Source organism: Phaseolus vulgaris, chromosome 11 (assembly GCF_000499845.2).
Source record: "Phaseolus vulgaris cultivar G19833 chromosome 11, P. vulgaris v2.0, whole genome shotgun sequence".
NCBI classification, from domain to species: Eukaryota; Viridiplantae; Streptophyta; class Magnoliopsida; order Fabales; family Fabaceae; genus Phaseolus; species Phaseolus vulgaris.
The window spans coordinates 53099844-53113265 of record NC_023749.2 but is presented as its reverse complement, the minus strand read 5'-3'; the positions used below and the strand labels follow the sequence as shown (position 1 = coordinate 53113265).

The 13422-nt window shown below is 32.0% G+C and overlaps 1 protein-coding gene across 1 annotated transcript; it reads right to left on the bottom strand.

Moving 5' to 3' along the window:
- Positions 1–1524: 1524 nt before the first annotated feature.
- Positions 1525–9784, bottom strand: LOC137829283 (cellulose synthase A catalytic subunit 3 [UDP-forming]-like). Its single transcript, XM_068636088.1, has 15 exons — positions 9266–9784; positions 8579–8737; positions 8263–8458; positions 7270–7490; positions 7062–7176; positions 6704–6881; positions 6180–6446; positions 5724–6069; positions 5488–5625; positions 5118–5243; positions 4806–5018; positions 4417–4678; positions 4070–4272; positions 3487–3837; positions 1525–2651 (listed from the first exon to the last, which is right to left on the bottom strand). The coding sequence occupies exons 2-15, from the start codon at positions 8600–8602 to the stop codon at positions 2067–2069; spliced, it is 3225 nt and encodes a 1074-aa protein (XP_068492189.1). The 5' UTR covers positions 8603–8737; positions 9266–9784; the 3' UTR covers positions 1525–2066.
- Between the last annotated feature and the right edge of the window lie 3638 nt (positions 9785–13422).

The following is a 13422-nucleotide window of genomic DNA, read 5'->3' as shown; positions in this document are numbered from 1 at the left end:
CGCAGATATCTATCTCTTCCATATGGAGATTATTTTCTTTGTTCTATTACGAAGAAAAAGACAACTATTTCATTATATGTGAAAAAAATAATTTTATCCATTGTTAAATTTAATAGCTTTTAGGTTTATTTTCTGCTATATTATATATACATATATGTGTATATTAATGTACTACATGATGTGGAATATAGTGGGCTATTTAGCAACTCAAACCTGTTATGTTAAAATGGGACAAAAATCGGTAATTTCTTCCTGCACCATATCATGTAAGATATGCAACCAAAACAAAATTTCAAATTTAACATTATATTTGTTTTCATTTTTTCTCATGTATACAGAAATCTGGAATTCATTGTTATATACTCCAAATTTCAATATCGGAAATGTCATTTAAGCTTTCGGATAATCATATTTGGAAGTGAGTTATGAGTTCCAGATTTCCATATCTTGTATTGTAAATGGTGTCGAGCACCGATATCCATAACTCATTTATGTTTGTTTACGGATCTTGGTATCCAGAAGATTATTTATATTGTTCAAGTAAACTCTCGGATGACGAAATTCAAAAGTGAGATATTAGTTTTAAATTTGTATATTTGAAATGAAACTTTGTGATTTGACTTACAGATATAAATATTTAAAATCATTTTCTTTAAAAATTATTTAAGGATAAAATGGATATTTCACGTTAATATGTTGGGTGTGAAATTGAATTAACACGGTGCTGGGAGAAATTGCCTAAAAAATATAAAGCCTGCCATGGCGTTTTGCATATGTTGGGCTTTTACTTCCTGCATTATATCATTTATGAGCTGCACTGTATCATTTTTTAAAATTTCATAATTACCCTTGCACTTTTTATTTGAAAGTAGGGAGTTCAAGTATGCAATGCATGGAGGTGTTGCATTAGACTGTTTCTTTCTACACCTCCATTTCTTCTTCTACCACCTCCATACACAATATGAAAATACATTTTTATCCTTTTTTGTCATTCTCATAAACTAGTTTTTGAATTATGTAATCCGGAACACATTTAAAAAAAGACTTTTGGATTACATAATCCAGAAGCTGAATAAGACTTCTGGATTATGTAATCCAGAAAGTAATAATGCATCTGAAAAAAGACTTCCAGATTACATAATCCATAAACTAATTATAAATTTGAAAAATGACTTACACAATCCAGAATATTATAGAGGAACATTTTTGAAAATTTAAAAATATATGGAGGTGAGAAAAGAAGGTATGGAAGTGTAGAAACAGTCATTGCATTAATATGTAAATACTGATTTAGATAGAATTCAAAACTTGTTCCAGAGAGAACCACTTCATGATTTTTCCATGTATTTACATTAATACTTTGAAATTTGAACTGATTTTTCTAACACATTGATTCATTCAACAGGAGTCACAACTCTTGATCCAAGTATTTTTAGCAGATCAGCATAGTGATTATGGTTTCAGAATTATCAGTGTAAAAAAACAGTGTTTATGAATGTAAGTAGAGGGTTTTCAATCACAAGAAACAGAGAAAGATGTGTATACATACAAAACTGCAAGGCTCGTTCCGTATTACAAACAAAACAATGCCACAAAGTTCAGATCTACTACTACTATATTCTTCAGTATCTTCTATGAACTGCACATAACATAAAGTCATGACAAATATTAACTGCTACTACAAACAATGACCATAATTACAACCCAAAACACAATACACACTAAACTACAAGAAAATATGAAATAGAAACTTATTTTAAAAACAAAAAAATAATTAGTTGTTATATTGATTAAATTAGAGACCATTTTAGAGATTGAAAAAATTATTAGTTTCGAAATTAATTATAGTTTCTAAAATGGTATCTAATTAGCTAGCAAGATTTTAACTACCAATTATTTAGATTCTAAATTTGGTAGTAAAAACCTTGGTAACTAATTAAGAAACTAATTTAGAAACCAATAATTTTCTTAGTCTCTAAAATAGTATATAATTTAGTTGATATAACAATTGATTATTTTTTGTTTCTAAAATTTATTACCAATTTAATGATTTTCTTGTAGTGACACTAGCAGTTGATACCACACTCTTCAACATCAGGGCCAGTGACCCTTGTGGTGAAAGGGTCAATTCTGACCCACAACAGAGAGAAAATGGATGCAAGGAGAATGGACCACACCACCACAATGGTTGGTGTTCTGTTCTGGCGCCCCATGAGACCTTTGAGGAAAGGGTAGAGATGGACGATGACCCAAAATGCAAAGAAAAGCTTGCCAAAGAGGGGTCCCCATGATTGGTAGCCACTGTTGATGGCATAGGAGATGCCAGCAACAACTCCTACCATGTTTATTATGAGAAGTGTTGTGGGGGGGATGAGAAGGGTGGTCCATTTGAACATGTAGAGCTCAGCAAAATCTCCATCTTCGTCTGAGGCCTTGGAGGTGACAGTGAAGTTGGTGTCAATTCCAGCAAGCACTTTGAGAAGGCCCTGGAAAACGGCAAAGAGATGGGCCGAGACACCGCCGATGACCCAAAACTGTTCGTTCCTCCACCACTCGTCGATTCCTACGCCGCTCCACCTCATCTCCAGGATTCCGGTAGCAAAGATGGAGAGAAAGAGAGAGATGAACCATATGCTTGCAAGGTTACTGATCTGCAAGAATGGCAAAAAATTGAGTTAGAATACTGATTGTAGTTGGCATTGGTTATGATTATGAAAGTAATTTCTGGGAGGAACATGATAAAATTACAATTCAGGAGATCCTACCAAATGCATTTCCCATTTTAGATGAATTAACCAAAATGATAACAAATTATGAGGCTCAAACACTCCTCTTAAATGGCGCGTCCACTTAAATGGCGCGTACATGTCAGACACACGTATCGGACACCGACACTCATACGACACTCGTGTGACATGTATCGGTGAAGTGTCAAATTCAAAAATATCAGTTGGATTTCTAACAATTCTAGTACAATTCTAACACAATTTTAAAAAAGGAGAAATACATTAATTTTCTAAAAATTCAAACTTATTGTATAAATTTTTAGTATGATTATAAAAATAAGGAACAAATCTTTTTGAACCAATCATGAAAAACATCTTTCTGCTAACAAAAAAACTTAAACATACTTTGCACATAAATCTTTATTGTCAATTTATATAATTCATAATTATATAATATATAAATTTGTGTCTCCGTGTCCTACATTTTAGAAATTATACGTGTCCGTATCGTATAAGTGTTCCTGCTACATATACGACAAATCAAGAGTCATATGTTAAACCCTTTATGGCTGTTCTTCATCATTAACTTGGCTAATAATCCCAAAATCCTAAATTGTATTGTCATCCTTCCATGAACAACACCCCACCCCAAATCCTAAATCCTATATCATGAATTTTTCATCCATTGATTCTATCTGGTGATTTCTTACACATGACAAATGAATAATTCAAATCTAAGTTGTATGAAGAAATCACAAACCTGCGGAATGATGAACTTGTTGGTGAGCAGACAGACAGCAGGCAAGATACAATAAATGAGAAGGGGAATGGCCGTGAGTGGATAGATTGTGGTGTTCACATAAGCGAACCTTTCAAGCCACTTTAGCCTTCCACCATAACCATACCAGATGGGACAATGTCTGCTAAAAAGAATCTCCACAGAACCTAAAGCCCACCGAAGCACTTGGTTTAGACGGTCTGAAAGATTGATGGGAGCCGAACCTTTAAACGCCGGCCGCTTCGGCATGCAGTATATAGACCGCCAACCGCGGGCATGCATCTTAAATCCGGTAAGAATATCTTCTGTGACGGAACCATAAATCCATCCTATCTGTGGCAAAGAAGACAAACAGTGAATTATCTTTCAAGATAATTATATTTTTGAACAGCTGACTCAAATCATTCAAAAGGGTCCTCCACTTGATATCTTCAGCAAAACAAGCATTGAGAGAAGTTTATGCGAAGTTCATAGTTCAATTTGTTGGACTTGTAATGGATTCATTTGTAATGAACAAAAACAAAACTTGAAATCAAATAACATTAAGCATAAGACGACACCACACCTCGGATCCCCATTCTGATTTATCCTCATAACCACAGCTGATAACATGAATAGCCTCCTTAAGAAGAGTTTCTGGAGTAGCAGACTGAGGAACACCACCATTCTCCATAAGGGTGGAGGCTACAAAAACTGCAGACTGACCAAACCTTTTCTCAAGGCTCATTTGTGACATAAGAAGTGATTTCTCATCATCAAATCCAGTACCTGAAAACATAAGTTAGAAGTAAAGGTCTGATTAATTGGAAGAGACTAAAATAAAGTTCTAAACAGACTTCCTCAAAGGGTTGTGTTAAAAAGCATGAAAATTGTTCGCATTTCATGAAGTAAACACAATTTCAAGAGGTCTACCTTCTACTCCTTCTTCTATATCCTCTAGACTGAAGATAGGTACAGTTGGGTCAGCATGCTTGCTAGATTTTTTCTTGTCTGATCCTTTCTTGCTAGATTTTGAACTCTTCCGATTTCCACCACAGAGCGACGACAAAAACCCGGGCTTTTTATGCTTGGGTTTAAGAGGAGGTTCATAACCATATAAAGCTGTCCTATTGAAGACACATCCAGTACCAACATAAACAGGACCCTGAATGCCATCCAAGCCTCTCAAGTTTATCTGTTCCGCAAGTGTCACAAGCAAAAAAAGTATCACAAAGAGGTTAAATCTCATACAGTCCACAAGAATAAAAAAGTGTAGCAGAAATCAACAAAAAAATTAGATGAACATGGCATGAGATACTTACATCAAAGAACACTGTATTACGATTGGCATAACGATCATTTCTATCAATACCATCAAACCTCTGTGGAAACTGGACATAGCAAACATGTTTACCAAGGTTGGGATCCATCATAAAGCACATAGCTTCCCTCAAGGCCTTGCTGTTGTTTATGTAGTGATCACAATCAAGATTCAATAAGAAAGGTCCATTAGTAAGAACAGCAGATACTCTTACCTGCAATTTATATAAATCACCACCAGTGAGATGACAATGTTTGGAATACCTATGGAGAAAAGTTTACTTTCACATTTTATATTGTAAAATGGTACTCACAAGTGCATTCATGGCACCAGCTTTCTTGTGATGTTGGAAACCTGGGCGCTTTTCACGAGACACATAAACTAGACGGGGAAGTTCATTGCCCTCAGTGTCAAGTCCTCCACTTTGGCCCAAGAAAACCTGCAGATAAAAAAAAATGTAATATTGACATGCTAGCAATTATGCAACATTCCAACCAAATTTAACATCTTCACAGTGTAAGACTTGCTCAAATGTAATTAGTAATAGAAAGTTAGAAAATTGCATAAGTATAGTCCATAAGGGTAGTAATATGTATTAAGTAAAACTTTGAGAAATGTCTCGAATGTTAATAGATGAACAACAAATTCTAAAATGTCAAAATCATCAAAAGTATTCAACCAACCTGGATCATTCCTGGATGGTCTCTGATGTTATTTCCAGGCCATGGTGTACCATCTTGCATCACCCATCCTTCTTCGGGAATTTTCTGCGCCTTTGCAACAAGTCCATTGATTCGAACTTTAAATTCCTCATATTCTCTCTGTGAAACATAAATGAAAGGTAATATTAAAAGATACCCCTATGACAAACAAAACTCATGCAAATAGTGCAAAGGCATGTTGTAAGCCAATATCTTACCTTCATTGCTCTACGATCCTTGACAAATGATGGATGAACCTTATCTTTCAAGTAGTCAATCTTTTGTGCAAAGTACCACTCGGGTGCACGGGGTTCAATGCTATACTTCTTGGAAAAGGGAACCCATTTCCTTGCAAATTCTGATGTCTCGGCAAGGGCTTCGAATGTCAACATAGCAGCACCATCATCAGAAACATAGCAGGAGACCTTATCCACTGGGTAGTCAACTGCCAGAATAGACAATACAGTATTGGCAGTCACAAGAGGGGGCTCCTTTAATGGGTCAACAGTACTCACAAAAATGTCAACAGCAGCTAGCTGTGACTGTTCTCCTTCCCGATCATACCTGCAACTCACATGAATTTGGCATTAACAGAATACAAGATTGAAAAAGAAAAACAGCATGCCATATGCCACAATTTCTAGTACAGAAGAACGATAAGGTTCGAGAGTTACCTCAATGCAAGCCTGTCAAGATATGTTTCTCGGTTGACAGGAAGCCACTTGGGGAATTGATCCAATATCCAAGAGATGGCAAACCAAATCTCACATATAACTGATACCAACCACAATGGATAAGCATTGGGCACTGGATTCGTTATCCGATAATGCAAGAAAACGCAAAGAATAACCAGCCGCAACATAATGACCATACGATATGGATTTATCCTGGATGATGAAATAGAAACCTTCCTAGAAAGAGGCTGTCGAGCTTCATCATTCCTACATATAAAGAAGAATGCACCCACATACGATACTTATTCAAAAGATTTTGCATCTTCAACAAACAAAAAAATACTTAGTAGTATTTTACAACAATGTTACCAAACCTTCTCATGCTATCAACCAAGATATATTACCATATCATATTGTTAACTACTGAACAATAGAATAACAGTAAATATACATACAAGTAAAGAAGCTTACAACACAAATAGAATGGCAATGACTCATACAAAATAGATAACTTAATTACTCACAACAAGGAATCATCCACAAGCACGTCTGTAGCAGCATCAATATCTCCAGCTCCTCTCTCAGAAGCAGCTTGCCCGGTACTCATTGGAACAACATTCTTTTCTTGCTTCATCTTCCAGCCATCAACTCTTTCTTTCCATGCAACATTACCCAAACCTGGATCCCCAGCCCTGATATTAGCTGCACAAGAATACATTCAAGTACTTCAAATCACAATCAGTTAGCTAGATAAAGAAATGTAGCAAATACAAATCACAAATGAGAAGGTCAAGTTGCATACTGATGCCTATCATGAAAACTTCTATAAAAAAAAAAATCATAGATGAGAATGTGCATAGTGAGAAGGGGTAAGATAGATACGAGATTGATTGATATCAGATGAATATGGAATATTATGGACACGTTTTCCTCCACCAACTGCAGGAGATGCCATTGAGAGCCTCTCAGGAGAGGCTGCAGACAACTCTCCAGATACCTGCAATAAAAAATACACTGATTTTCATTCAGACTCCTGAAATTGAAGGTGAAAGGTGGAGAAAACTACAATATCAAAAGCTAACTGAATGACCTCTTGTCCACTGGTCAGCAGAGGAATGTGGTTGTGAGAAACTTCCTTATCATAATTTGGAGCACCAACCTCCTCGCCTCGTGCATAAGTCAATTGCCAGCTTAACATGCGGTCTGAAATCTTCTGCTTTTGGTTTTGATTGTCTGAATCGTAATTAAAGTCGCTGGCAATATCAGTAGCAGCACCATCCTCTTCCGTGTCTCTAAGAATTGCCGGACTTCCTGGAATCATTTAAACAAGTAGTATGATCACTACATACATACAACCAGAAAATATAAGTTCTTCAAATATGGCTGAAGATTAAAGATCAAAACTGAAGGTGTAAAAGCATAAAAAAAACAAGTAGTATGCAAGAATAATATATATCTTGCAACTACAAAATCCTAATGACAAGAACGAAGGGAAAACAAAGTTCTCTATCTAGGCATCACAAACAAAGATAATCAAAGCCAATTATTGAGTACTCTCAACATATGGAAAAGTTGACAACCTATAAATGCAATCTTTGACATATTGTCTATCCACTCAGAAGATTTGGCTTGAAGAAAATGGAAATTGCCCCCATGACTAGTAAATGATGACAGTATGAGTACCTCACTTTTACACTCCTAGAATGTGCTAAAGTTACATGCTTAGTTTAGTCTAATTTAGCCAAAAAGAAATTCTACAAAAACTTTCATGTTAGGCATTACTATGCAACCTGACATCTCAGATAGACTGAGACCTCAAGTAACGACAATCATCTGCCATCACATGAAAAAAGTATTATCAAAAAAAGAAAAAAGAAAGAAAATACAAAAAAATATGGGGACTAGACCAAAACCCATATGTTAACAAAAACGATAAATAGATAAATAGGTAGACTATAGCCAATTTTCTTATAGCTATAGTTATAAAAGTTCTAATTCAGAAGTTCATTGAATAAATGTTCTTGAAGTAAAAGGTTATATCTCTCACTGGTTATCTGGAAAGTGGTCAATTAGCTTCATTTACCTTTGTGCCTCTTGTACCGGGTTTTGCACTGGGGGCAAGACTGATTCCCATCCTTCCTTTCATACTCATAACAAGGTCTGCATACAGGGAAAGCACAAACATCGCACGCAATGAAAGGTTCACCATCCACATTCTTCCCAACGCCATCACCACATATCTGGCACACTTGGGCACTCAATGCTGTCACTGGCTTTGCCTGAACATTTGAAATGTCACAAAAAAAAACTTCTTCAAGCTTCAACCAGCAACCATTTCACCGCAACAGCATCACAAAATATTGGAGGAAATCAAACAGAAACTTAGTATATACACTCACCCCAGCTTCGCCTTCAGACTCCATAGTTCCCCTCTACACAACACTTCTCAAATGAAAATAAGGGACCAAAGGGTAGTATTTCAGGCCACACTCATTAATTTCAACACTTTCTGATACCTGAGAAGATCGATTTGGAAGAGTCCCCTCTCCTGAAACAACCTATAATCACAAAAATAAATTCTAGTTTTTAACAAGCATTCTCATCGGTTTGCAAAGTTGGAAAAAAACTTCAGAACTTCTATCACAAATTGAAATTATAATCATAAAAAACAAAGCCTAGCTTATAGCAAGCATTATCAACAGTTGGAAAATGAAAATAAAAAGACTTTTGATCACAAATTGATATTATAATCACAAAACCAAATCTAGTTTTTATCAAGCATTCTAAGCAGTTTGCAACGAGGGGGCAAAAAAACCTGTAACATCAAATTTTGTTTGGTGGATGGGAAAGGCTGGGTGAAAGATGAAAAAGGAAGGGTCAGATTCTAAACAATGAAATCTCCTTTATGTACATGGCTGAGAAAACAAAGCACTTTCCTCATCACAGACAACAAAAAAGAACAAAAAAAAAGTCATTTTTCCTTGAGATTCTCGCATGATCAACAGTGAACAACATATATCCACTATCCATTTCCGAAAGGAAAAAAAAAACATGTACTAAAAACCGCACATCCACACCAAACTCACCTTAAAAAAACAATATTTTGCACCAGTTTCCACTGAAAACAAACGGATCAAAGAGAATCCGAATACCCCAGATGAATTTTCAGGCAATGAAGCCAAATCACCCAAAATCTCCCAACTTTGTAGCTTCCAAGTGACAAAAGCAAACACCCCAGTTGAGCAAATCCCCAACAAAATGATAAAAAGAGAAAAACTCAGATCGAGAATTGAGTGGGAGCAAAGAAAAGGTGATGAAAACAATGGATAACTCCCTCTCCCTTTCTCTCTCCCAAGCGTTTGTTTTAGTCAATTGAGTTGCAATGGCTCTATGTATCAATGAATATCTGTTAGCTGTAAATGAGTAGAGAGAAAACGAAAGGCTTAAACAGAGGAAAAAGACAACCACACTACAACTAGTACACTATCACCGACACCTGTATCCTTAAACCATAGACACACAAACATTTATCCCAACATCCATTCTCAACAAATCTAATATTTGTAATTTGTACTTTCATCAAATAAAATATAGCACATGGTGTTAAGGAATAATGAGATAAACAGTAACAATTATATATAATAATAATAATAATAATAATGTAACAAAGAATCTATAAATGGGTTGTAGAGTGCAGATGGGAACTGACACAGAAGGTTTTTTTGTCAGAAAATGTTCTTCTTATGTTAAAAATGTTCTTCTATGTTAAAAATGTTCTTTTTAATGTTAAAAAATGTTTTTTTTAATGTTAACAAAGGTGACAAAGAAAAGAAAATAGAAAAGGAAAATATGTTATTGTATTTATTTTTATTTGGTTAGAAATTAAAAACGCATTAAGAATTTACTCCTCAAAGTTACATTTTTTATTTTATGTTAAAACTTATTTATTTTTCTTCTCATGTACAAAGCAATGCAATGATGTGAAATCTGAAAGAGAAAGAAAACTTATGTTGTTATTTAATAAAATTATTATGCATAATAAATTTACTACTTTTGCAAAAACATCTTAAACTTTAAACTAAATTGAAATTTTAGTTTCCTTTTAACTATTTACTACTACTCTTTGTTTTTTTTATTAAAAAAAATCAATAAATACAAATTAATTTTAAAAATTAAAATAATTAATTATTATTAAATTAAATTAAGATTATTTTATAAATTAAGCAAATTATTGATACTTAAATTTTTATTATTATTAATAAAAAATTATAAAATATTTTTTAAATTAATATCTAAAGTTATCGAGATTTTATAAAATAATAAGTAACTGAAATCTTCGTAAGTAATAGTTAAATAAAAAATTTAAAAATTATTTTATAAATTTTTATTAATAATAAAATTATTTTAAATATAAATAATTGTTTAGTTTTAAAATTAATACCTAATTTAGTTAATATAGTAATTAATTAATTTTGATGTCCGGTTATTATTTAATAATTTTTCATAATATATTTTTATTCTAAATTTTTAAACTTTTAAATTTTGCTTTAATTTTTTAATCTACCTTAAATAAAAAAATATAGAAATTTAGTTGAAGTGACAGATTTTTTTAAATGTGAACATTTAAATTATTTTTTTTATCCAAAGTGAAAGTGTAAGTTTCTTGTAAGAAGAAAAAGTATACTTTGGTTTTTGACTATGTTACGTTATGTGTACGTTAGACTTTATCACGAAGGAATTAAAACTTTATTTTAAAAAATTATATTTTAATTAAATAAGATAAAGTGGATGGGTTAGGTAAGACAAAGGAAAACTCCACAATTTCATCTATTGAATTCGTATTTTTCAACTTAGAGTGCCTTATCCTTAGAATTTGAAGAATGTAAGTATAATACTATTCTAACTTAATGGAATAACTTAATAATTAGTTTAATGTATTTAATTAAAGATATTAATAAATTAATTAAAAATTTAACAAATAATTAAATATATTTTTTAAATAAAATATTATTAGATTAAAGTTGTATATTAATGTTCGTTTTTCTTTTTAGTAATATATATATATATATATATATATATATATATTCTTAAAATCAAACACACAACACGTATTCAATTACATAAATTATTTAATTTATGTGGGACAATCAGGTTTAGGGGAATGCATGTGTTCATAAGTTGGCTAATTTAGGATTCATTCATAGATAATCATTTCATTGGTATAATAGACTTCCATCTAGCCTGGTCTTATAATTTTTTATGAATAGGTATAGTCTACATATGTATCGTTTTTGTTAACATGTGAGTTTTTGTATAGTCCCCATATTTTTGTATTTTTTTTTAATAATATTTTTTTCATGTGATGACAGATGATTGTTGTTACTTGAAGTGTCAGCCTAGCTCACATGTCAAGTTACATAGTGATGCCTAACATGAAAACTTTTATAAATAAAAAATAAAAAATTACATAAATTATTAATGGAGTTTAAATAAAACTAAGTAATTATAATTTTTATATTAAATTATTTTTCCTATTTTATTGTACTACAAATGAAGTATATGAATGTTTTGTGTAAAATATGATGTGTTATGCTTGATAGACGTAACAAATCTATTTGCTTAATTTTATTGAGTTTTATTGATTTTCACTTTATCCACACATCACAGTTTGCACAATTCATCAAAAATGCATATGCATCCATAACAACTCCTCAAACTATTGTGAGCACCCAATTTCATCCGGGTATTTAAATTTTGTTTCTAAAAAATAATTATTAGTTAAAAAAAATTAAAAATTGAATAAAAGATCATTAATTTTAGATATTTTTTATTTTTAAAAATAATATAAATTAAAAAATACAAATAGAATTAACATAAGAAAAAGAGGGAGATAAAATTAGAAAAATATAAATCTTTGGGTGGAAATATTTCCTTACAAAAAATAATAAAATAATATGCTAGTTTAATTTTAATAAAAATTCAAAATATTTTAACAATATACAAATATACAGTTAGGTTTTTTATTATCTATTTTTTTATTCTTTTTTTTAAATAAAAAATATATAATACCAGGGTCCAACTGATTTGTTTACCCTAGTTTTCACCTAAAATAAAAGAAAACTGAAGTAGAAAAGAAAAAGGAACAAACAAGAGAAAAAGGGAGAAGGAGTAGTAAAAAAGAAGAAAAATAGAAGGTTGATAGATTTTTCTCCTATTAATTTCATTGAAATAATTTTCGTTTTATTTTTCTGCTATTTGTTTTTTTTTATTTATGAAATTTTGGTTTTAATAGAACACAACAAACAAAAATTAGTGGTAGTTATAAAGTTTTAGCATGTGAATGAAAAAAAAATGGTTGGTTAGTGAAATGTGGTTTATTTGAAATACATTGAATGAAAAACATGCAATGTTCTTTTATTTCCAACTACATTTTTTAAATCACCTTTACTTTACACTTTCTAATTTTACTTCTTCTCTTTTCTTCATTTATTTATTACTCACATGGAAGACTAAATTATATAAATATGTCAACAAGGAACATAATTATATTAATATTTTTTTCTATAATCATAATTTACAATACCTTTCTATGTTAAAGAGTTATTTAGAAGAAAAAAAAGTTGTTTTATCATATATTAGGAAGATAATGAAATATTTGAATACACATACCTATTATTTATATATAATTAAATTTGAAAAATAAACTCCATATAATTACTTACTTCATAAGTTATATGTTATGTTTTCCTATCAACAATTACATCAAATTATTATTTTATTTCTATCATATACATTATATACCTCTTATCAACTTGTTATGACCTAAGATAATAAGCTTATAAGTTTAGTTTTACTTCACCCGTGAGAAACGAAAGAAGACTTTCATCTCTAAATTTGATTCAGACATAACTCGTTTTTTTTTTTTGTGTGAAGCAGTGTCAAACTATCCAACAAGCATGAGCTTTCCTGAAAAGGAAGTGATTCAACCACACCTTCTAGTACGATTACATACATTGTTATATGACTTCACTCGAGTCACTAACCCTGCCTTCGACATCCCCCTCTGTGCGGTTAAGTGTAACAACTTCGGACATGACCAACTCCCAAAATGTGACGGTGGTGTGCAGAAGACCCCGAAACAAATTCACTATTGTATGACTGATCGTCAATTACTAACGATTCCGACCTCATACGAACGAGTTACAACCTACAATCCGAACTAAGGACGAGTTTATTATTATAC